This window comes from Micromesistius poutassou (genome assembly GCF_964030765.1).
Source record: "Micromesistius poutassou genome assembly, chromosome: 12".
Lineage (NCBI taxonomy): Eukaryota > Metazoa > Chordata > Actinopteri > Gadiformes > Gadidae > Micromesistius > Micromesistius poutassou.
In genome coordinates, this window is record NC_140282.1 from 11,636,073 (window position 1) to 11,658,045 (window position 21,973).

At 44.6% G+C, this 21,973-nt stretch overlaps 2 protein-coding genes across 2 annotated transcripts in view; one reads left to right on the forward strand and one right to left on the reverse strand.

Moving 5' to 3' along the window:
* Nucleotides 1-103: 103 nt before the first annotated feature.
* On the reverse strand, nucleotides 104-10,410 carry LOC311356528 (alpha-taxilin-like; the record flags this gene model as incomplete). Its single annotated transcript, XM_084476319.1, has 11 exons — nucleotides 104-3,425; nucleotides 3,877-3,972; nucleotides 4,474-4,566; nucleotides 4,906-4,980; nucleotides 5,350-5,469; nucleotides 5,959-6,153; nucleotides 6,694-6,864; nucleotides 8,016-8,107; nucleotides 8,291-8,438; nucleotides 9,027-9,140; nucleotides 10,303-10,410. 11 exons carry the CDS (start codon nucleotides 10,408-10,410, stop codon nucleotides 2,844-2,846), a joined length of 1,794 nt encoding a protein of 597 aa, XP_084332445.1. The 3' UTR covers nucleotides 104-2,843.
* A 1,453-nt stretch (nucleotides 10,411-11,863) lies between these two features.
* Nucleotides 11,864-21,973, forward strand: part of ccdc102a (coiled-coil domain containing 102A) — a gene marked incomplete at its 3' end in the record, with an annotated part of 37,187 nt that continues 27,077 nt past the window's right edge. Inside the window, exon 1 of the mRNA XM_084476024.1 lies at nucleotides 11,864-11,971. The remainder of the gene's footprint in view (nucleotides 11,972-21,973) is intronic.

Here is a 21,973-nt window from a genome sequence, read left to right on the forward strand (position 1 = left end):
AACCCCTTTTTCAAAAAGACAATCCCCATTTTTAGTACCAGGATACATTTAACGTTCAAACGTCTTATCCTACTTCCAAAATAAGAGAATGGCCCTATGTAATTACAAAAAAATAAACTTGCCCATCAACTCATCAATTTCTTAACCAACAGAACAGGTGGAAGACTTCACTTTGCAGGGAATGTTTTAAAGACCAGAGGTCAAAAGAAGACTGCATTTTTCATGATTGCACGTGAGCAGGGGAACCGACATGGGGAGTTCCACAATGGAACTACACTTCCAACTCAAACAATACCTCTAGAGATGAGTTGGTTCAGGCAAGTAGCTTACATCCTACAGAAGGGATACACTGCTGGGGTTTGAGAAGTAATGAAGCAAATGAGGGGGGGGGGTGTGAGGACTGCAATACAAAAACGGTAGTAGCCATTCCTATTTCACAGGTAGTACAAAACAGGTAGATTTTGGAGGAGGAAGGTAACTACTCGGTGTAAATAAATCAATTCAAACAAAACAAGTGATCTAGTGGTTGGAAGTAGCTGGGAAACTGCAACAATCTTAACACGTGTACACAGCGTCACCTCCTATATTCCTGAAGTGTATAAGCACACTCAACATGTAGCCCTAGGAGCATTCATCTGCAGACAAGATGCATGCAAGATGGAAAGTCCTATGGGTGATCACTCGGGATCATGAACATGATAAAAAATACTGTGCTTGAGTAAAACTTCAAATGAAACATTATGGGTCGGTCTTACTAAGTGCAAACTGGGGAGCCATTTTGGAATGTCTGAAACGGTAATTGGATGTAGGCATTCTGGCCAACAGTCGAGCTATGTTGAGTGTTTGGGAGAGTGGCTCTTCTTGGGTGCACAGCACTATGTTGCAGAAGCATTGCTTGTACCGGAACCTCATGAAAAGGGTTGTCGTCATTCAGGGAATGCATACATAACTGAGCCTGCTCTACCGGAGGAGAGGACAGTAAAATAAGTGGTGGGCCCATTATGGATAAATCTTGTCATCTCAATCTTTAGCATTCAGACTTCCATACAGGACCAGTTATTTGGAAACGGGGGATGTCCCTTTATAACTGACCAGTGTCTCAGACATACTCAGACAATCACTGAATCAGAACACTGATTCAAACTGCATGGTCTTACATTCACCAAATATACTTGTCAAAAAGGTTTTTCCTTCCCCATAATAGTTTCTCTACGAAAAACAATCAACCATACCGGCCTATAATAAATCCTATAAAATCTTTGATTTTGATATTAATTTGAAGTAAAGAAAAATCCACAATATGCTTTCCTTCAGTATAAATATCAAAGGTGACAAAGCTGCCTCGTCAGATATAAAATCTTTTTTGAACCAGATTATATTTATTCTAATACTTTCCGTAGATGTCCGACATACATTCTTTTCCTTCTCCCTTTGCCCAGTACCTACATATACTGTTCAGTCCGGCAGGAATGAACACATGACGCAGTTGAGCATGATAGAAAGGTTAACACAACAGGTTTACAATAACTGGCAGAAAGGCACAGACGGTTAATCTCTCACTCTGGGGCGGGGAATGGGGCTTGAAAAATGACTCCCAAACAAGAGGACAACACATGGCGCTTCAGCGACCGATCCAACAATAGCAGGAGAAACGAAAGCCCTCCATCAGCTTTCAGAACGCGTCCGCCCTGTCATTGACGGCTCGGCCTTCCGTAAACAAACACGACCGACGTTGGAACTGCATGAAGCCCGATGGGGACTAAAGACGAGACGCCCAAGGACCCAGCCTCACATGAGATGCACTTTTACCTCCACTGGAGTTAGCTTGCGATATTGTCTGAAAACTCAGATGGATTTTGTTGATTTTGTTAAGATGCCAACTCTGCATCGATTTGAGGGATTCACACGTTGGGAGCCATCCTGGACAGACAACACTAAAAACGGTTTCAATACCACAAGCAGCACCCAGGTCCAGAAAACTAGGATCAAGTGTCTGCAGTGGGGGACACCATGGGGAATGTTAAAATTTAGCCCTTTTCTTGACATTTTTAATGACCGGGTTTTACCAAGGCTGATTGGATTTGCATTCACACAATGATGGAAACCCCGTGTGTAAATTGCCCTGATGGCCCCCGCACGCACGGGCACACGCACGGGCACACGCACGGGCGCACGCACGCACACTAGTATTGGAAAATAGTGGTGAGTGGTGGGGGGGAGGGGGTAGCCTGTGGTGATTTTTGATGAAAATAAACCCAGCTCTACCATGAACCAGGGGGAAATTCTGTAAATGCTACATGGTGCAATTTCCCTCAGGATTATACATATTAGAAAAAAAACTGGCTACACTTGTAATGGAAATCCCCCTCAAACAAAACAGCCAAATTATAAATCATGACTATAGTCGTCCAAAAGACCCTAAGAAAATATGAAAAAAGAAAAATGCTGATTAGCGTAAGAATCAAAGTGCAGCTTCCCCCCGGCTGCCACTATCCTAGGAAAATACGGTGGAGTGAAAAAAAATAATAGAAATCAGGAGGTACCAAGTGCTCGCTACAAAGCTAATTATCTTAAACCAACAGAAAGCCGGGGGACAAAGAAATGGAAAAGAATAACTGATGTAATTGCTTTACTCTTAAACTGTTACATAAAAAAATATCTGGAAAAACAAAAAGGTTCCCTACAAGGAAACATGGAGAATGCAAGTTCTAGGGACAAACCTAACCAAACGAGTTAATAACTCAACTGAAGATGTGGTGTTCAACCATCTAGGTAGCAGATTCTAAGGGATCCATTGTAATACACTGCTCCCCCAACCCCTCCTTCACACACAGACCGGCCCCTCAGTCCTGTGCTTGCTGTGTTGCCGGTCCCTCCGCAGTGTCGCTGCACGTGGTTCCGCCCGCAGCAGTATCCGTTCCATCCGCTGTGGCCGTGGGTTCCTGCTGCTGTTCCTCCAGTCCAAGAGGCCCGGACGTCGGGCCGGGAGCTTCCTCCTCCCCTTCCCCTTCCCCTTCTCCGAGGCCAGGCGCCCGGGTCTCCGGCGTGTCCCCGGGCACAGAGTCCTCGTCCCCCCCGGCAGAGGGCTCCGCGGGGCTGGGCTCCGCGGGGCTAGGCGCCACGGGGCTAGGCTCCGCGGGGCTAGGCGCGGCGGGGCTAGGCGCCGCGGGGCTGGGCTCCGCGGGGCTAGGCGCCACGGGGCTAGGCTCCGCGGGGCTAGGCTCCACGGGGCTAGGCTCCACGGGGCTAGGCTCCACGGGGCTAGGCTCGGGCAGTGTGGAGACGTCCTCGCCGCCCTGCTCCTCCTGCAGGACGCTGAGGCGGTTGTTGAGGTCGTTCCTCTCCTTCTGCAGCGCGCGGCACAGCCTCTCCAGGAGCTCCAGCTTCCCCTGCAGGGCCTTGAAGTGGCCGTCACGCAGGGTTTTCTATAGAGAGAGGGAGAGGGACCGGGAGAACAAAGACCCTGATGTTTGACATTTGGGGCTGGGCACAGAGGTGAACTGAGGCAGGAGCTGTGTAGCATCTTAGCCCGGCTATCTTGTTGTACATGGGGAATGGGTTAACCTAGCAATTGTACTTGCTTAGCACTTGCTGTAAGTCGCTTTGGATAAAAGTGTCTGCTAAATACCCTAAATGTAAATGTAAAATGAGTTAAAACTAGAGATGGGAGGCAACAGATTTCAGCACTAATGGACAGGCATGTCAAGTACCAGAGGTTATGTGTACCGATGTTAAATATGCACGTCTCCAACTCAGCAGCACACACCATAAAGCTGCTTGCCGCAGACGTATCGAGAAGCCAAACATCCCTTTAAGGCTTGTTAGCTTCAAGGCTTGCTACCTTTCCTACAGTATAACTTTAGGCTTGGCGCTCACCTCCTCAGCCATGTGCAGCAGGGCCTGGTTGTTGCTCTCCCATTTGGTCCTCCATTGGGTGGTCTCCTTCTCCAGCTTCTTGATCTTCTTGGTCATCTAAGGAAGAACAGAAGAACAGAACGGAACATCATTGATGTGAACTTAAACTGTTTCAATACGTTTTTCTATGGTAAATGGACTGCATTTATATAGCGCATTTTTTGTAACCAGTGGCCACCCAAAGCGCTTTACAATATTGCCTAACATTCACCCATTCATACACACATTCACACACCGACGGCAGCGTCAGCCATGCAAGGCGACAGCCAGCTCGTCGGTAGCAGTTAGGGTGAGGTGCCTTGCTCAGGGACACCTCGACACTGAGCTAGTAGGATCCGGGGATTGAACCAGCAACCTTGCGGTTACCAGCCAACCCGCTCTACCCCCTGAGCTAATGCCGCCCATCTATGGTTGAGCCTAATTAATTAAGCAATCGAAACCATTTGTATTTTTGCCGCGAGTCAATTCAGACAAAGCACTGGTTGATGAACCAATTTGAGAATGTTGCCAACACAAATACAGGGGATATTGTAATAGACCATCCAACTTGTCTCTTACCTTCTCCATCTCTTGTCTGAATGTTGTGAACACCTCATTGCTTTTGGCCAGCGTGCTCTGGAACTCCTCAAACTTGTCCATGTACAAAGACAGCTGGGAAACAATTACCAGAGAGACTTTATGAGCAATTACCAAGAAGAATATCCTTTCATACTGAACTAGGGCTGTGCCATTTGGCCTAAAAATTGGTCTTGATTTTTGTAAATTAACCGATTTAAAACGATTTTTTTCAATTTTTCTCTAATCAAATTAAAAAGACCAACAAATATGGTCAACCGTTTGCATCATCTAAATTATTTTTCTACTGTATAAATAGGGCCTATATCTTTTGCGATGTAATATGTCACCACATCTGTGATCGGCTGTGAAAAATCTTGTATTTTTGAACGGTTGAGTGCGGCATACAATAAGACGTGTGGCCAGACAGGTTACCTGCTGCTTTAGCTGGGTCTCCTGTTCTCTCATCAGCTCACACTTGTGTCTGGATTCTGTGGCATCCTTCAGCAGCTGGTGGCATAACAAGATGCTCAGTTACACACATGTTGACAGAACTACTCTAACTAACTAGAACTATGCATGTTTGAACTAGTCGCTAATTTCAGCAACACATCTTTAGTCAAATTGCTGCATGACAATTCCCACATAAATTGGAAAAAACATAAAATACTTTGAGTGTATCGACTCGTTTTGTATTAAAAACATCTGTCAATATTAGAAATCACCAAGATACATGTCAGATTACATGTGTACAATTACAATTATATTCAATTTATCCATAACCTCAGTTGTAGCCTCCGTGACAGCGACATGGAGAAAAAAAAAATAAATAAATAAAAAATCACACAGACAAAGACACACACAGAGCTTTTGACTCACAAAGTCTCTCTCCCTCTGCTGTTTCTCCTCCACTTCCCTCATCATCTCCGTGATTCTCTGCAGCTTGGCGTCCATCAGCTGTTGCTGGACCTCCTTGTGCTTGAACACTTTGTCAATGTGCTGCAAGGGGGACACGGGCAACACGAGCACAGCAGACACAGATTGAGCACAAACATTGTCTTGGGGGATTTGGGCTATGCTGATGAGGCACCCTTACAACAGATGTGGAACAATATCCAAGAGATTAGAGATTTTTCTTCACAGAGCAAAGAGGGATACAGTTTTGCGAAGAATCTGCTCTGCAGAAGCATCAGACTATACATCGCTAACCCAAACCTATGACATCCATCTTCATTTTGTTAGACAATAAAACAATTGTTTGTGTGTTCCCTGTCCAAAATATCCTTCCAATTCCAAATCACACAAGCAACCTACCCCGCCATCCGACATTAAAAAGGGCAGCCAGGCATAGTTTAATGTTAAAGAGTACTCAACCATTTGGACCAACCCACAAAAAAAAAAAAACAGCCCACTCATATCATCTTCCTAGGAATTCCGCTAGGACCCAGCCCCCGCGGTCCACCCCAGAGAAGGGCCTGAGAGACACACCTCCTCGCGGAGCTCGTACTGCTCGATGAGCTTCTTCAGCTTGTCGGCCAGCTCCATGTTCTCCTGCCGCAGCTTGCCGTTGTGGGAGCTGTGCTGCTCCATCTGCATCTCGATGTCGTTCAGGGTCAGCTGGAAGTGCTGCATGGCCTCCTTGCGCTGCTCGTCGTACTCCCGAGAACGCTGGCCGTTCTCCTCCTGCGAGGGGGGGGTTGGGGGGGGTGGGGGGAGGTCGGGGGGGTTAATTCACTCACGGAGATGGCTGGGTATTCCCTGTCGGCCGGGAGTAGCTGGCGGAATGTCAAAAGGAGGCATGGTATACTTGCGTTAAGTGTTTGATTTTAAGGAAATTCACGTCAAAGCTAGTCTTAGCTTGAGTTGAGGTTAGAAATGGGCAGCAGATGGCAATTTATTTTATTTCTAGGTTAAATATTGGAGCTCAGTATCTGCATTCATAAAATCATACCCTTAACTGTGTGTTTGGGGGTGTGCTGTTTGCAGCATCTAATTGCAACATCATCTGCAACATCATGACTCACTAAATGTGGTGAGATCAGGAAACCAATAGAAAATGCCCCGTCTCCACTGTAAATACAAGATTGAATTTCTGCCTCACACAAATCTCTCCAGATAAAGGCGTCGGCCAGGCGACTTAACATGTGTACTGTAGCGTCATATTATGTAAACATATCAAGCAGAGAAGGAGGCGCCGTCTGGGGGGGGCAGCCAGAAGCATACCTTCAGTGTCTTGTTGTGTCTCTGCAGCTCCCGACACAGGCTCTCCAGCTTGCTGCGCGCCAGGATGGCCTTGCTGTGTTCGCCCTGCAAGTGCAGCTTCTCCTTCACGATCTGGGACTGCTTCTTCTGCAGCGCCTTCACCTGCTTCTGGATGCAGCGGCTCTCCTCAAGCTGGAGATGGCAGAGGAAGCACGTTACAATCCACTCGCAATATACCAAACTATAACCACTCACACACCTAGTCAGCCAAATATTGAGGAAAATGTAGGCCGTTTTGCGACACCGGTTCTGACCAACGGTCCTATGCTACATGTCAAATAGATTTAACATAACAATCCAGTCAGAAAATACATCTCAATGATGTGTTCTTTGGGTGAATCACAGATTTTTGTTGCACAAAAATAAGAGCAGCATATTCTCTCAGGAAAATGTTAAGGTTCAGGCACCGGTTTGACTCAGTAAAAGTTGCGTCAATTAGGGCTGGACCCGACTTTAAGTCAAATCTGGTTTGCCATTGCAACCGATTATTCAAACGATTTGTGGCAAACAAAACACTGATCTGTTTTCTAGTTTTACATGTTGTATGGTAACCAGATTATGAGAAGAAAGTGACAGGTGTGATAAATCCATAGGCTCTTATAGTATTACGCCACAGTGTGGCGCATTTCATAAACAACATCCCTCATTATAACGCTCCTATGCGACAACGGTACAAAAAACGTTCACCAAGTTGTAAAAATCCTACTAGAACTCCCAGCCAAAAACAACTTTATTTTAAATCTCAGTGAATGAAAACCGCAAATAGATTGCTTAGTGTTCTATTTATGTAACGTTTTGTCCCTAGAATGCCAATGGAAATGATATAAAAAGCCTATAGGCTTAATTATTATTAAATAATTTATCATATTATTATAAAATTATCTTGATTTTCTTCCATAATATAGTCCTAGGTTGCATATAATGACTGTGTGGCAGCCCTGGGTTTATGAACCTGGCTGCCCCAGTTTTAAAGGAAAGCTGGACAATTCTGGCCTACATATATTGACCTCAAAAAATGTTAGAAAGAATCAGTGGTTGCTATGGGCCTAAAAATATCTATGGAATGGAATATGGAATGGAATTCGGGTTTTTTACTGCTCTGTAATATATATATTTTTGCGGTTCTTATAATGCACATAAAAAAAACACCAAAAAAACAGGGATCACCCGAGGCCCTCTGGGAGGATTTAACTTTTAGGGTACAGCCCTAGTGTCAATAAGCGACTCCAGACTCCTTTCACCGCTAACTACCTGGTGGTTTGAACTCTCAACCCAGATCTTACCAGGTCAGCGTACTTCTTGCACAAGGCGGCTAGTTTCTCCTCTGGCGTGGCCAGTGAGTTCAGGGCCTGCATCAGCAGGATAGCTTCTTTTCCTAAGGGAAAATAAAAAGAAAACAACTATGTCAGTACCACTTCATTTAAAAGAATGACAACATTTTAAAAAGTTGGTTGCCTGGAATTTTGACCAAAACTAAAATTTATCCCATCTCCAGACAAAAAAAGAAGTTGAATGTAGATGTGCATCAAAGTGACTGATGACAATCCAGCCAGCCTACCAAAGCCCTTCTCGTCCCTGGTCTTGGCATCTCCTCCTGGGTCCAGCTCGGGCTCACCCAGGTCGCTGGGGCTGTCCTCACGTCCCGGGGTCTCCCCCCTCAGCTCCTTGGAGCAGCACACCCCCAGGCTGAACTCGCCAGCATCCTCCTGACACACACACACACACACACACACACACACACACACTTTATGAAATATCCCGGGTCACGTCAAGTGGAAAACAGGAATGGCCCTGCTTGTTTCAAACTTGTGTGTCTGTACATGAAAGTGCTGTGTTAGTTAAAACACAGCACACTTTCACTTTTAAAACACTTTCAGTTTCATTGTACCACATTCTTAGTGAACCCCATAACATATGGCAGAGTGTTGCAAACAATCACAGTTTATACTTCCTACTATCGGCATTGCAAGACACATTAGAACAGCAGCGGCCAGTACAGAAAGCAGTGCTGTGTAATCCCTTCCTCCTCTGTAGGCGTAGCTGCGTAGCAGAAGCTATTCAAATTTAGTTTACTAAATTTCCACTAAGTCAGAGTTTACACAACTGAGAATTCACAGTTGCTAGTTGGCGCTGCATCAAATTAGCAATCTGAGTGCAACTATCAGGACTGACACATATTGAGCATTGCAGTTACAACCGTCGGTAGGTAGGCTCAAGTACAGTAACAGCTACTTTAAAAATCATACAATGTTGTACACAGTAAGTCAAGCCAAGCTAAATTGACTGAAGCTTACCTGGCAAGGGCTGTCCAGCTCAGCCGGTGAATCATTGCCTCCGACTATTCTTCGGGTCGCCACATCAAGTTCACACACACCAGTCGCCTCCATTAGTAATTCAATGTAAATATGCTAGAGTTCAATGAGAGACACAAAGAAATACACACAGGACATACCGTTACTGAGTGCTAGGAAAACAAGTACCGATAGCAGTGCAGTGCATACACATTACACACGGATGTGTATTACACATACATACAGTCTTATATAGAGACATTTATTATATATAGTCTTCAATGTTTTGACACAAACAGTCAAATACTTTCTTGAATTGAGTGGCGTTATTAGAAATGTTCTTATACACAAACATAAAAAGTATACCCACGTGTCCATGCAACAAGTAAAGGCTGTACGACACATGGGACTCATTTATAGGGATCACATTGCAAACCTGTTCTGCACCTTCATTTGACACAAAACCCCAACACATTGCATTTTATTTGAAAACAAATGATGTGCTGCTCTGTCGAGGCCTGGGAATTACACTAATATCGATAGACACTAGGATAACACATTGAACGTCACTTTGCTGCGCATGACAACACACCGGGCGCTTAACGCCGCGGAGGGTGACCACAGACAGTGAACCAGTTTCACAAAACCGAAACGCATCAAGTGAAACCACCAACACTGACAAACTCCCTGTACGGTGCGGAAGTTGAGGACGAGTTAACCTTGGCAGAGTTCAGTTCTGATGGACTAATGTTCGGGGAAGTTTGAACATCAGCTAACATAACCATCCCAAGTGGGATCACGTCCACTGTGCGCATCCTTGGTGATCCACTGTGACGACGACACGAACCTTGTAATGTATATTGTGTCTCTACTCTCATGTGTTGAGTTGTGCCCACAGCTAACAGCTAACTGAGCACATCATCTGTTGATGGGAAGGATGTCATGGCTCACTCCATGCTTCATTCTCGCATACGACAAACCCTGGCATTTGACCAGGTGTTACACTGAAAAGTTCTCCTCTTAAAGTGTGTTATTGTAAAAGAGCAAAGCTTTCCCACAGGAGCTAGACCTGGCAGCGTGTTGAAGCTGACAGTGCTAACCGCCTAGCCGCTAGGTGGTGGCTAACAGAGCAGGGGCTACACACATTCAACATCACTTTCGCAACATTTACGTCGCTGACGACACAGCGAGTTGAGGCTCAGTGGGATGCCCCAGGGCAACATGGTTGTTTTGTATATACGACGAAAATAAAGTGAATGAGGCCGGAATGAAGCGTTACCTGCGTGTTGATCTGCCTGGGATCAGAGTCGCTTTTACACTGTGGAGCGAAAACACTTAGGCTCCTCCTCTTCCGGGTGTCGTCACATATCGAGACCACAGGTGCCATCGTATTAGAAAAAGGTTCCCCCGCACACACGCGCACACACACACACACACACACACACACACACACACACACACACACACACACACACACACACACACACACACACACACACACACACACAAAGCATACAAAACATAAAAGTGCAAACCTACTGGCATCGTTAATATTAATATTACACAACGAGGGTTGGTTATCTACAAAGTACACGGTGGCCTAATCGGCTATAAATCATCATCATACAGAATTTAGAATATGTTATTGCCGGTTGCATGCATAACATTAAATTGATATACAATTAAATAACACAAGTTGTTCTTGTCAAATATAGGCTATTACAAACGGAAAGCCCCATCGTTATGCCTATTTCGTGGATTCCTGTCCAGAAATATGGTGGTGAACGAGATGGATAGTTTTTCCCGTTTGGAGTTTGAATTGTCTGCTTTTTGTCAACAGCCGCTGTAGCCTTGGCCTACTGCATAAACATTGTGATTTCAAATTATCACCAATAGGAGACAGCAATGTCAATGGAAAGAGATGGAAACGCCAACTCTGCATCTCTGTTTTTACACAAACATGCAGGTGTGAGAAACAGTCGGTCCGCCCTGAGAAGGCGTGTAGTTCTGTTGGCACCCATGGATTTTTAGAAAACCCCAAAAAGATCATGCATATTCCCCCCAAGGGCTTTTTATAAATGTTTTAATTAAAATTGTCAGTCAAATTATTTCTGATTCCATAATGAAAAACAAAAGCATCGTTATCTTCTTTTACGTATGTTCGACTGACATGGGAAATGAAAATCCCTACATAGTCTCTGTGGGCCTACATTAATATATCTGTATACGATGCTGGAAATTGTAGAGGCAAATTTATGATTCATTAATCATTTGATCTCCTATAAATTTGATCTTCTTATCGTTGGAACCCGCGAATTGAATTAAATAATAATGCTACAGAAACATGGATATATGAAACACACACACGCGCGCGCACACACACACACACACACACACACACACACACACACACACACACACACACACACACACACACACACACATTCTTCGTTGTTGGTATGGACTGAGGATTTTACATATATTTGGGAATTTGGGACCCCATTTTAAATAAATCAAACGACACTGAAAGCAATCTTGTACGCAAAGAGTTGAGTATCTGCAGCCACTCAGACCGAGCAATGGGTTGGGGTTCCCTCTTTCACCCGGGCACAACTCCTCTGCGAGGTGAAGTGAAGCCACCTCCACTTCTACAGTAGTATTTTACACGGGGAGAATCCATGGTTGCTTAGCAAATCAATGAACACCCATTGGCCTTTCCAGCCACTTGTTCCGTCTCTGACAGCTGATTGGACGGGCTGCCTGGAGAGACCCGCCCATTTTCGCTCCTCTCGGTGAAGCTTCGACTTCTACCCTCGAAAAGAAAAAAAATCAGTCGAGAAGGACAGCAAACGCCGGGCGACACTAAGAAAAAAACCTTTTCCTATTTCACCAAGATTCAAGGATTGAAACATCAAGGAAATAAGCGACGGGTTTCAGTCAAGATTGTGGTAAGATGCGTCTTCGTTGTTGTATTCTGTAGCCCCATCTCGGCGAAGTGTGTCGGTACAAAGACACTGCTTGAAACCCTGGTGTCAAATAGCACCACAGCAGAATGTAGGGGACCGTGGTGTCTCTCTTCCCTACGTCCTTGTGTGTGAGCCTCAAACAAACATTGTGTTGAAAATGACAGACCTGTGTTTGTTCTGCAAAACTGGACCGCGAAACGGTGATTATAACGGGATGGGAACAACATCACTTTCTGCATGCAGCCACACATTGCTTGACCTGAAGTTGTATTTATTGGACTCTGTTCACTGACTCCATACCAAGTGTATTTACCGTTGAATGGCAAGCCAGGACATATAATGTATACTTGCGTGTGTGGGCCTATGCTGCAAAGTTCTTATCCTCCCTGGAATGTCCAAGGAGACAACTACAGACCAACTAATTACCACGATAAGGCTCTTTAGATGGTGTGTGTGTGTGTGTGTGTGTGTGTGTGTGTGTGTGTGTGTGTGTGTGTGTGTGTGTGTGTGTGTGTGTGTGTGTGTGTGTGTGCGCGTGTGACATGACATATCAAGATATGCTCTCATTGTAAGGGCAACATGCTGGAGATCCCATTGTGTTTATTATTCACATTTACTGATTAGATCTCATCAATCTCTCTGGTGTCTGCACATCACCGATGCAAGCAGTGTTGTCATGGAAACAAATAGTTTTTTGAGGAAAAACATCTGCCAATGAGCAACATTACTTGAGGTGCAGACACTGTGTCTTTCCTGTGTGTGTGTCTTTTAATTTGGATGTACCCTTATGTTTTTGTTTAAACAATTCATTTTCACATACCTGTGTGGCAGTAATGTCTTCTGTTGACTCAGATCCACACAGCACTAAGGGCTGCTACCAAATTGTTCTTTGTTTCCCTTCCTGCGGGGAATATCAACATCCTGCTTATTCCCAGCAACTCAATCCAGGCCACATCTCTCATAATTTACTTTGTTAGGACCCAACCCACCTCATCGCACTCTTTTTCTCTTCATCACCACCTCTCATTTCCTTCTATTTCTATACTGGCTCGTGTCACTCACTCCCTTGGGCATATTAACACTTAATAAACATGTTCATTTTTAAACCAGAGTGACTGGTGCAAGTCCAGCAGCACAAATACTCAAAATATTTCCCCCCTAACAAACATTGCTGTCTATTTGTTTTCACCACCATCTGTTTGATGGGGGGGGGGGGCGGTAAACTGTCCAACTTACAGTGTACCTCCAGTCCATGGGACTCAGTGAATTCCATTAACTACAACCGCTACCCACCTACTCTATTCTTTTCACCATCCAATCTGTTTGCTTCTTGCAGCCCTGATGCATTTCTTAGCACCCTTTACCTTTCTCAGTATCTCTCTCTCTTTCCCTCTCTTACCGGTCCACACTCTGGTGGACGTGCATCCCTTCAGCGACTTAACCTGCTGTCTCCCAAGGGGCCTGTAAGTCAAGTGGTTGTCGGTGGCCACAGGGCTTTGCCTGATTTAAATGTGTTTTGTCTCAGGGCGGCGTGTCACTTTGTTGTGTGTGTGTGTGTGTGTGTGTGTGTGTGTGTGTGTGTGTGTGTGTGTGTGTGTGTGTGTGTGTGTGTGTGCGTGTGTCTGTGCGTGTGTCTGTGTGTGCATGTGTGTGTGTGTGTGTGTGTGTGCGTGTGTGTGTGCGTGACTGAGAAGACTGTGTAACAGTGCACTCTCTCACCTCACATAGTCCTCCAATTAACATTGCCAGAAGCAACCTCCTGTTTCTGTGAGGGAGACTCTTTAAAACGAGGCTGAATGTGATGCACTGTGAGTCCTGTTTAATGCTCTCCTTCAACAGAGGTAAAATCTAGTTTTCATATCCAGGCTTGTTTGTCAGAGAGGTATTGATTTTCTATGTGTTTGTCTCAGTAGTTTAATTATATGACTCCTGTGAATCGGAGCGGAAGGCGAGACGATTTCATGGAAAGCGGCGCACTATCGATTAAGTGAAAGGCCAGCAAAGGGTGAACTGTGCGGGTGTCTTCTGTATTGTATCCTTGGTTGGAGTGGACATTGGTCATAGTTAAATTTAGCTTGAGTTTATATGGGACTCCGTAATTATGGCCAGCAGCAGTTTGCCTCTGAGCCGGCAGAGGAATGCCTTTGGTCTAGGGCTCTTGTCATTGGACCTGCTCTATCAGGATTTACCAATGGCTCTTCTACAATACTCTCTTACTCTTTAACTTGTGTGTTTCTTGAAAATCGGTACTTTTGTGTGTGTGTGTGTGTGTGTGCATAGTATACTGGGTTATTTGTTTTGTTTTGCCTTCTACTTGAGCTGGCAGATCTCACACATGGTAATTGTTGACTTTTGAATCCACTCGCAGACTTCCTCATTCCAAGCTTCTCTGTCTAGCTGTGGAGGTTCTCTGTCTAGCTGTGTGTATAGGAACTGGTCCACACACACACACACGCACACGCGTGCGCGCGCGCGCACACACACACACACACACACACACACACACACACACACACACACACACACACACTCACACTCACACTCACACACCCTTCCTGTCCCGGTGGAGCTGCTGTGTTGCGTCATTGACCTGTTCTGGTGACCTCTTGTTGAGCGATCCTCCAGATGTGGCCAATGGGAGCAGCCGCAGATGCCTGTGGTGGGCGGAGCCAATGGGCTTCTGGTTAGAAGTCAAAGTCTTTCCTGAAGTACTTCTCTCTCTGTCTTTAACCTTTCTGTCATTAATGCACTCTCCCGACGGTTTCCTCTTTAGTATTTCCAGGAGATGGATGGAACTAACATCCATAACCTGACATCCATCTTCTTTCCACTAGCATTGGCTGTAGAGTTTAGCTCTTTGCTTATTGCTTATGGCATGATGACAGATCTCGGATGGATGTTCATGTAAACCATATTCCATTATCCCAGAGTGTGTGTTAGAAGAGTTATAAATGGCCAGATTATAAAAAAGTAGATCATGTTTCCCTCAGAACAACTTTTAGATGAACCAGTATGGGACAGAGGCACACATTTAGGTTTGAAAAAGAAAATGCCTTTTTAACAATTTTGTCAATTGTAAAACCAATTCAGTTGGAATAATATTTATGCCATAAAAGGTAAATTCCAACACTTTTACAATAACTATGGGGTCGTTTCAGTAGACTATTCTCCATTCTTAGAGTGTGTGCATGCGTGTGTGCGTATTGGGAGGAGTATGGGAAAAGTAGATTTAGTCTGGCGTCAGCAGGCCTCAGTTATGGCTGATTTACGACTGATTTATATGTTTGCAGGGCATGTTTCAGCCAGCTGCCTACCACGTTTCTTCTGTGGAAGCATGCGCTAACCTAAGGCTAGAAGCAATGCTGTTCCCAGTAGCACTCTTGAAAGAAAGGCAGCATTTGCACGAATGCTGAGACTTCTAGTCATATTGTCATAGTGTGTCAATTTAAATATTTGGCCGATCATGCTGAATCTAGATGATTTGCTGCCAACTTGTTTCCCACCTTGCATTTTGTTTCTCTGCTGGGCCATCTGGAGCTCACTTGGTACCTACCCAGTGGAAATCAGAAAACGGTCATAGACCCAAAGGCAGCCTCTTGGTCTGCAGACCAGCGATAGCCAGGGTTATTGACTGCTGTTGTGTTAAGCCTGGCCATTTTCTCGTTAGGGATAACCAGAAAGTGTCAGGCTACTGAGTCGGTGGATGCAAGATCCATGCAAGATTCTTAAAATGTCTTCAAGTAAGTACAGGGGACAAAGGAAGTACCACTAAATCCTCTTACCAAATTCTGACCTCCTTGGTCTGGACTTCTTTTGTGGGAAGAAGCAACACAATGCTGTGGTCTGAGGAGCATAATCAGGGCAAGGTCATTGATTTTCAGGCCTTCTTTTCAGAGGCTGAACAGTGATCTGCCATGTACTATCTGCTTTCACTAGACATATTGACAAGCTTTGTCAATATGCCACCAGTGGAATATTTTTGGAGTGTAATTTGAAATGAAATGTGCTTTTTGCTGCATCAAAGCACTGTGCCTGCCACTGGATTATTGGAAGAAATCCCTTATTTTTTCAACAAAGTGGAGACTAGAAAGGTGAGCAGAATTGGACTTGTGGTTGTCTGAGAGCATGATACATTTATCTGGATGGATATTTCCGGCTGAAGTTGGGTGCTATTACTTTTTTTGGCGGTATCCTCCAACCTGTCCAGGGCCATAGACAATCTAAAGTCCAGTTGTCTATTGGTGTGTGTGTATGTATTGTGTCTATTTGTACCCCCTACGGTGTGCTAGCAGACAGATTTACTAGGCTTTAACACTCAATTGCCTCTTGTGTTGCACCGACAACACAAGATCCAGGGATCCTTGTGTGGATGCACTTTATATGCCTTAAATTTCACACAAACAGCCCGTTATACTATTTTCCAGTCACTGCTTCTAAAAGGATTTAACTATAGACTGCGGAGGAGGAGAAGATGAGGAGGAAGGTTTACCAGGTGTTTTTTCTTATTTCCAGGTCAACCGTGTATACTTCTGGACGTGCTGCTTCGTTGCTTCTTTGCTCACTTTCCCCTTATTGTAGGCCTGCTGCCTTAACAATGAATTGACCCACTTGGGTGCATGTGAATAATAGGTACTAAGATGTTGCTTATGCGCGCAATACAGGTTCAGCATAATCATACATTCAAAGATGAGCATACGATTCAAACGTAGTTACCATTAAGCTGCCACTTTTAGTGAAATTGGAGTCATGTGATTTGTCATAAATGAGCATCATAAATAAAGTGGGTAGTCACCTTGCCCAAGGATGCCCACAGGTAGGCTGTGGGCGTTGGGATCTCAACCCAGAACCTCTCGGCTGAGGAGTCATACGCCCTAACCAGGAAACCAGTATACCACCCTATCTATCCTGTCCTTAGTTTACACACACTCTTCTTACACTCTAAATCTTCTTTGCAGTGGTTTGGTCTCATCACGAGTATTCTCCATCAAGCATTGGCTTACATATTTTGCCTAAAGCCCCTTTAAACAAGTCAGAGCTGTGCTTTTTCTCTGATCTGCAGAATTACACCTCACAACAAATTCAGACATCAAACGTCTGCTCAAGGCAAAATAAAGCAGAGGAAATAAACAAAGAACTGCATTGTGCAGTATCACCGTTTCATGCAAAGCCGTCTCACTGTTCATTTCAATGTTGTAACACTAGCTGATTACTCAGTAGTTAAAAACGATTGTGCTTTCCATTAGGGCTTACCCCCCCCCCCTTCCACTAAATCACCATTTCCTTCTTAGCCTGTCAAACACAGGCAGAAAGGGCTTTGAACTGAGTTTCCTTGTGGGAATAGATTAGGCTAGTAGAGAACAATGTTCACCCTTCAAACGTTGGCATGTTTCTTTCAAACCATCCTGTCAAACACAGCCGGTCAGTGGTCACCCAATCAAAATACACCATTGGTTGACCGACAGGAAGTTCTGTGGCAATGGACAAAAAATAAAATAATCATGACTCAAAAGTAATGGTGTATCGTTTGTATTGTCTTACATCGCCTCGGTGGTCTTAATGCTTTTTTTTTCTGTATAATAGGGAGAGAGAAACCCTCAACTTCTTACATCATCCCTACGGGCAGGCAGTGGGCTAACCACGGCAGCATCCGCCTGCTGCTTTGAAGCTGACGGCAGCCCTGTGGAGCTCTTCCATATTTAGCCCTCCTGTATCAACAGCTGAGCCTCGCTTAGCACATCACATCACCTGCATGTGCAAATAAAGCACAGGGGGTGGATCACAGTGCCACTTGCTGCGATTTATTTTAAAGACATGCGATCACGGCAAGGCCAGGGTAAACTCTTTATTACCTGTGTGACTCAAAGGAGGAAGGAACAAACTGTCAATGTGTAGAGAGTTGACCTATCCATTTCCTATACTGACAATAAACATGCACTAGGGACGATAGCATTGAGAAAATCGAAAGATATCTATGGGACCTGACTTTTCTTGTTCTACTGTGAGAAAAAAGGGATTGTTTATCGAGAAATCGGATTAGTATTTACAAATTAGTCTCAGACCCTTTAATCCAAAGCGATTTAGTGAATTACCTTGAGATTCATATATGATTGAGCCCAGAAACTATCAGATGGGAGTCAAACATCATAACCAATTGACTTTCATACCGCCTTCCTCTGAAAGTGCAAATACCTTCTAGTGTGGCTAACCTACCCTGTCATTCCTTTCTAACCAATCAGTTTGTTTTCTTGGGCAGGCTAGCATCTTATCATCAGTGACACACTATTTATCTCTCCCCCATCCCCTCTCTTCACCTTCTCCTTTTCTCTTTCGCTTTCCATCTCTTTCATTCACTCTCTCCCTCTTTTGAATAAATGATGGCTACTTGATATGGCATATTTATTGCTGTGCTGGGCAACAGGGCACAGCCGAAAAACTTGACACCAGTGCGACAAAGAACCGTGCATGTGCATTCTCATACAAAGGCAGTCGCACCACTCTGCACACTGTCTCATGCACCTTCCGTTATCTCTCTCCATCTATCTTTCTCCCAAAAAATACTTAATTCTCACCTCTTAAAAATGCATGATAAAATCATTATTCCAAACTCTGTGGCTCTGCAGCTCTGTGGGCTATTCTTAAATGTTAATTGTGTAGAGTCAGGAAAGTAGAACAGAGGAATACAGGGTGGATTAGGAGAGCAAATGCTCTCTGGGCGGTCTGTTGCATAACATCTGGACGTGAGAAAACAAAACGTAGGTTGGGTTGAAAATAACTACGGTGTGTGTGGCCTTTGTATCGTATTGTCTATTGTGTGTTTGACTTGGGTTTACATACAGGCATGCAGGTTGTATGCTTTCCTTGTGTGTGTGTTTGTGTCAGTGAGCACACCTATTCGGTGAGTGAGTCATGACACAGGAATGTACATAATGTTCTTCAGCAAAACCTTTTCTGTGTTAACTCCACACCTGCGGGCCCCATGGGAGATGGAGTTTTTTTTATTGTCAAAGACTCTACAGACTGACAAACATGGTAACAATCAAGTCTGGTAGAAGCAAGAAAGATATATTGCATTGCATTGTCGTTGGCGACAGCCATGGTAAATATATACGGTTGGCCAATGATTGACGTGTCTAATATCAGTCCCGAATGGTGCAGATTTTACAAGCCGATGCTCTGTGTGTTTGACTTCAAACATTGGCATGCCAGCCAACTTCTCCATGGTAACCACACACGCTGGTATGCACAGCGGTGCAGGAGACGCCACGGTCTGTGAGATCAACGCCTGATTGTTAAAGAACAGTAACAAAGTAACAATGATGGGACATTTTATAGGTTTCACAAGCAGGATTCATTTGTAGTGAGGCGCATAATGTAACAGCAGTAAGTGTACCAAAATAAGCTTTGGAGGGAGGGATGGATTGCTGTCCATGAGAGGTCTGGTGATCTGTGTCACTGTCCACCATTACTGGCTTTCCCACAAGTCTCAGCAAGAGAATAGCAGAAACGAATACCGTAGCCTTCATACTATTATTTCATTCTGTGTCAAAGTCTCTGCTTCATTTTAAATAGTTTGTAAATATCAATATACATGGAGGGTATACAACATATGTTCTGGCAGTAGGCCAGTAAAGGAACTGGATATTGCAATAGTGTCTGTGTGAATCCTGTATGCAGTCTTCGTTTTCTTCCCAGGGCTAGACCTTCTTGATGACGGCGGTGTGTACTTGTGTGGGAATTGTGTAGAACAAAGTGGTTGTGATGGAACCACCTCTTTTTCTTTCATCAGAGATTAAATTGGGTCAGTCTAATTTTAGGAATTCTAATCTTCTCCTTCTTTTCTGTTTTTTAAATCGACTAATCTATTGAATTGGATTTTTTCTTTTGGATTTCTTTTGATGTCTGAGAAATCTTCCCTCTGAGCCTGTCTCTAAGAACTCTTCACCCTGAAGATGATGTCTTTTTTTTTTTTTAACAGGAAAGTTGGAGCATGAGGTAAAGTGATGAAGTGTGTGTTTTCAAAGTGAAACGTCAGCATTTTTCATAGGTTATCATTCCTCTATAGTCCCTTATTGAACACAAGAAGTCACAGCTTGCTAAAAACATGAACACCGGGAACATAACAGTGTAAATGGGGGAAATAATCATTGCTCAGAGCAGAGGTAACCGTTGTGACAAATCCACAACACTGTGCTATTTTGACTTTTAACATACAATCAATTGAGGGATATCTACCCTTCATGAGCAGCTAGAGAATTCTAGGGAAGGCGAGAAAGATCTTAGTTGTGAATAGTTACAGTGCTTGCCCACTGATTGTCCCTGTAGCTCAAGGTGAGTATATTATTTATGGAGGAATAGACCATGACGCAAAACAGAGACTACCTAACATGATTTCCCAAAATGTGCACACAGCAACATAAAATGCAATAATTTATTGAAAACAAATCATCATTCTTCTGCCAAGCAATATAGTTACTCAAGACAGCAAAATCGTTGCCAAGCAACACAAGCTAGCATACTTGGCGATTGGCAGTGCATTCATCCTAAAAATGAATTGTTATGTGGTCACAGGTATGTTTATAGACTATTTTACTGTTGCAACGAGCCAATCTGAATCAAGGAACGTAACTGTTTTAATATGTTGAATAGAAGTAGAACTAAAAGTAGTATGACTGCGAGGGTAGACTGTGGTGTGTGTGTGTGTGTGTGTGTGTGTGTGTGTGTGTGTTGGGTGTGGTTAGGGGGATTTATGTTCTGACCACAGCCAACATCAGTTTGACTTCAGCCAACATCACGTCGACTGCAGACCAGAAGAGGTGAAAACAAAATGGCTACCGCCATGTCTGTGTAAGATTGTAAACAGATGATTCGTTACACAGCTTCACAGCGGAAAGGATTAGGTTGTTTAACATCAGTTGACCGAGTTATGTTTGAACTGCAAGAGTAGAAGCAGAGATGCATTCTGTAGGGCCTGCCCCACACCACGCAGAGAGAAGGCAAGGCAAGAAAGATGTATTCCCACTACTGAGGTCCACAGTGTTTGAATTATGTGTAAGCAAAGCCTCTGAGAGGACCACACACACACACACACACACACACACACACACACACACACACACACACACACACACACACACAGCAGTATAATTGCCTTCTTTTTTACTGTGTGGTTGAACCTCTTTAAGACCCAGCCAGCCCGTAGCGTTGGAGAGGTCCATGGACCTGGTTCTCATTTAGACAGTGGATCAGACATAAACACACACACACACACACACACACACACACACACAAACTTGGATACACAAACACAGGCAAAAACCACTCACTCACTCACACTCAATCACACACACAGACACACACATCATTCCTACTCTGGCAGTCGTTGGGGGAAATCCTCAGAGCGGCTCGTCGGTCCCTTCTCCTCCCCATGTTCACATCCACATAAATCTACGCCGCAAACAAAACATTCTGTCGCCTTTTCAGACTTCATTTACGGTGGATCTGCCGGCTTTTACTCGCAGACTGTGCGCATGTGTGTGTGCGTGTCGCGTACGAGTGTGTGTATACGAGTGTACACGAGTGTGCAAGCGGCGATTATTGACCACTTACATCCTCCCTTTTCTCGCTCCTTCACATCGGGTCATGAGTCAGACGAGCAGACCGTTGCAACAACAAGCGCAAGGAAAAACATGTGCGTGTTGTTGGTTGCTACACTTGTGAGGACCGACCCCTGACATGTGCGTGGACCAGGGTGCCAAGCGCAAGACATCGGACGGCCGGCGCACGTCGGTCGCGTCTGCGCTGATGGGCTTGTGGTGGTGTATGAATGGGAGTGTCAAAGTGCAACACAAGTCATGAGTGTGACCTACATACCGGCAGGGTCAGCGGGGACAGATGTTCTGTTCTAAGGGTTTTATTACCCCGCGGGCCTGCGCCGCCCTGTGGGGACTGCTGCTCTTTATTACGCCCTCTGATGACACGAGGATG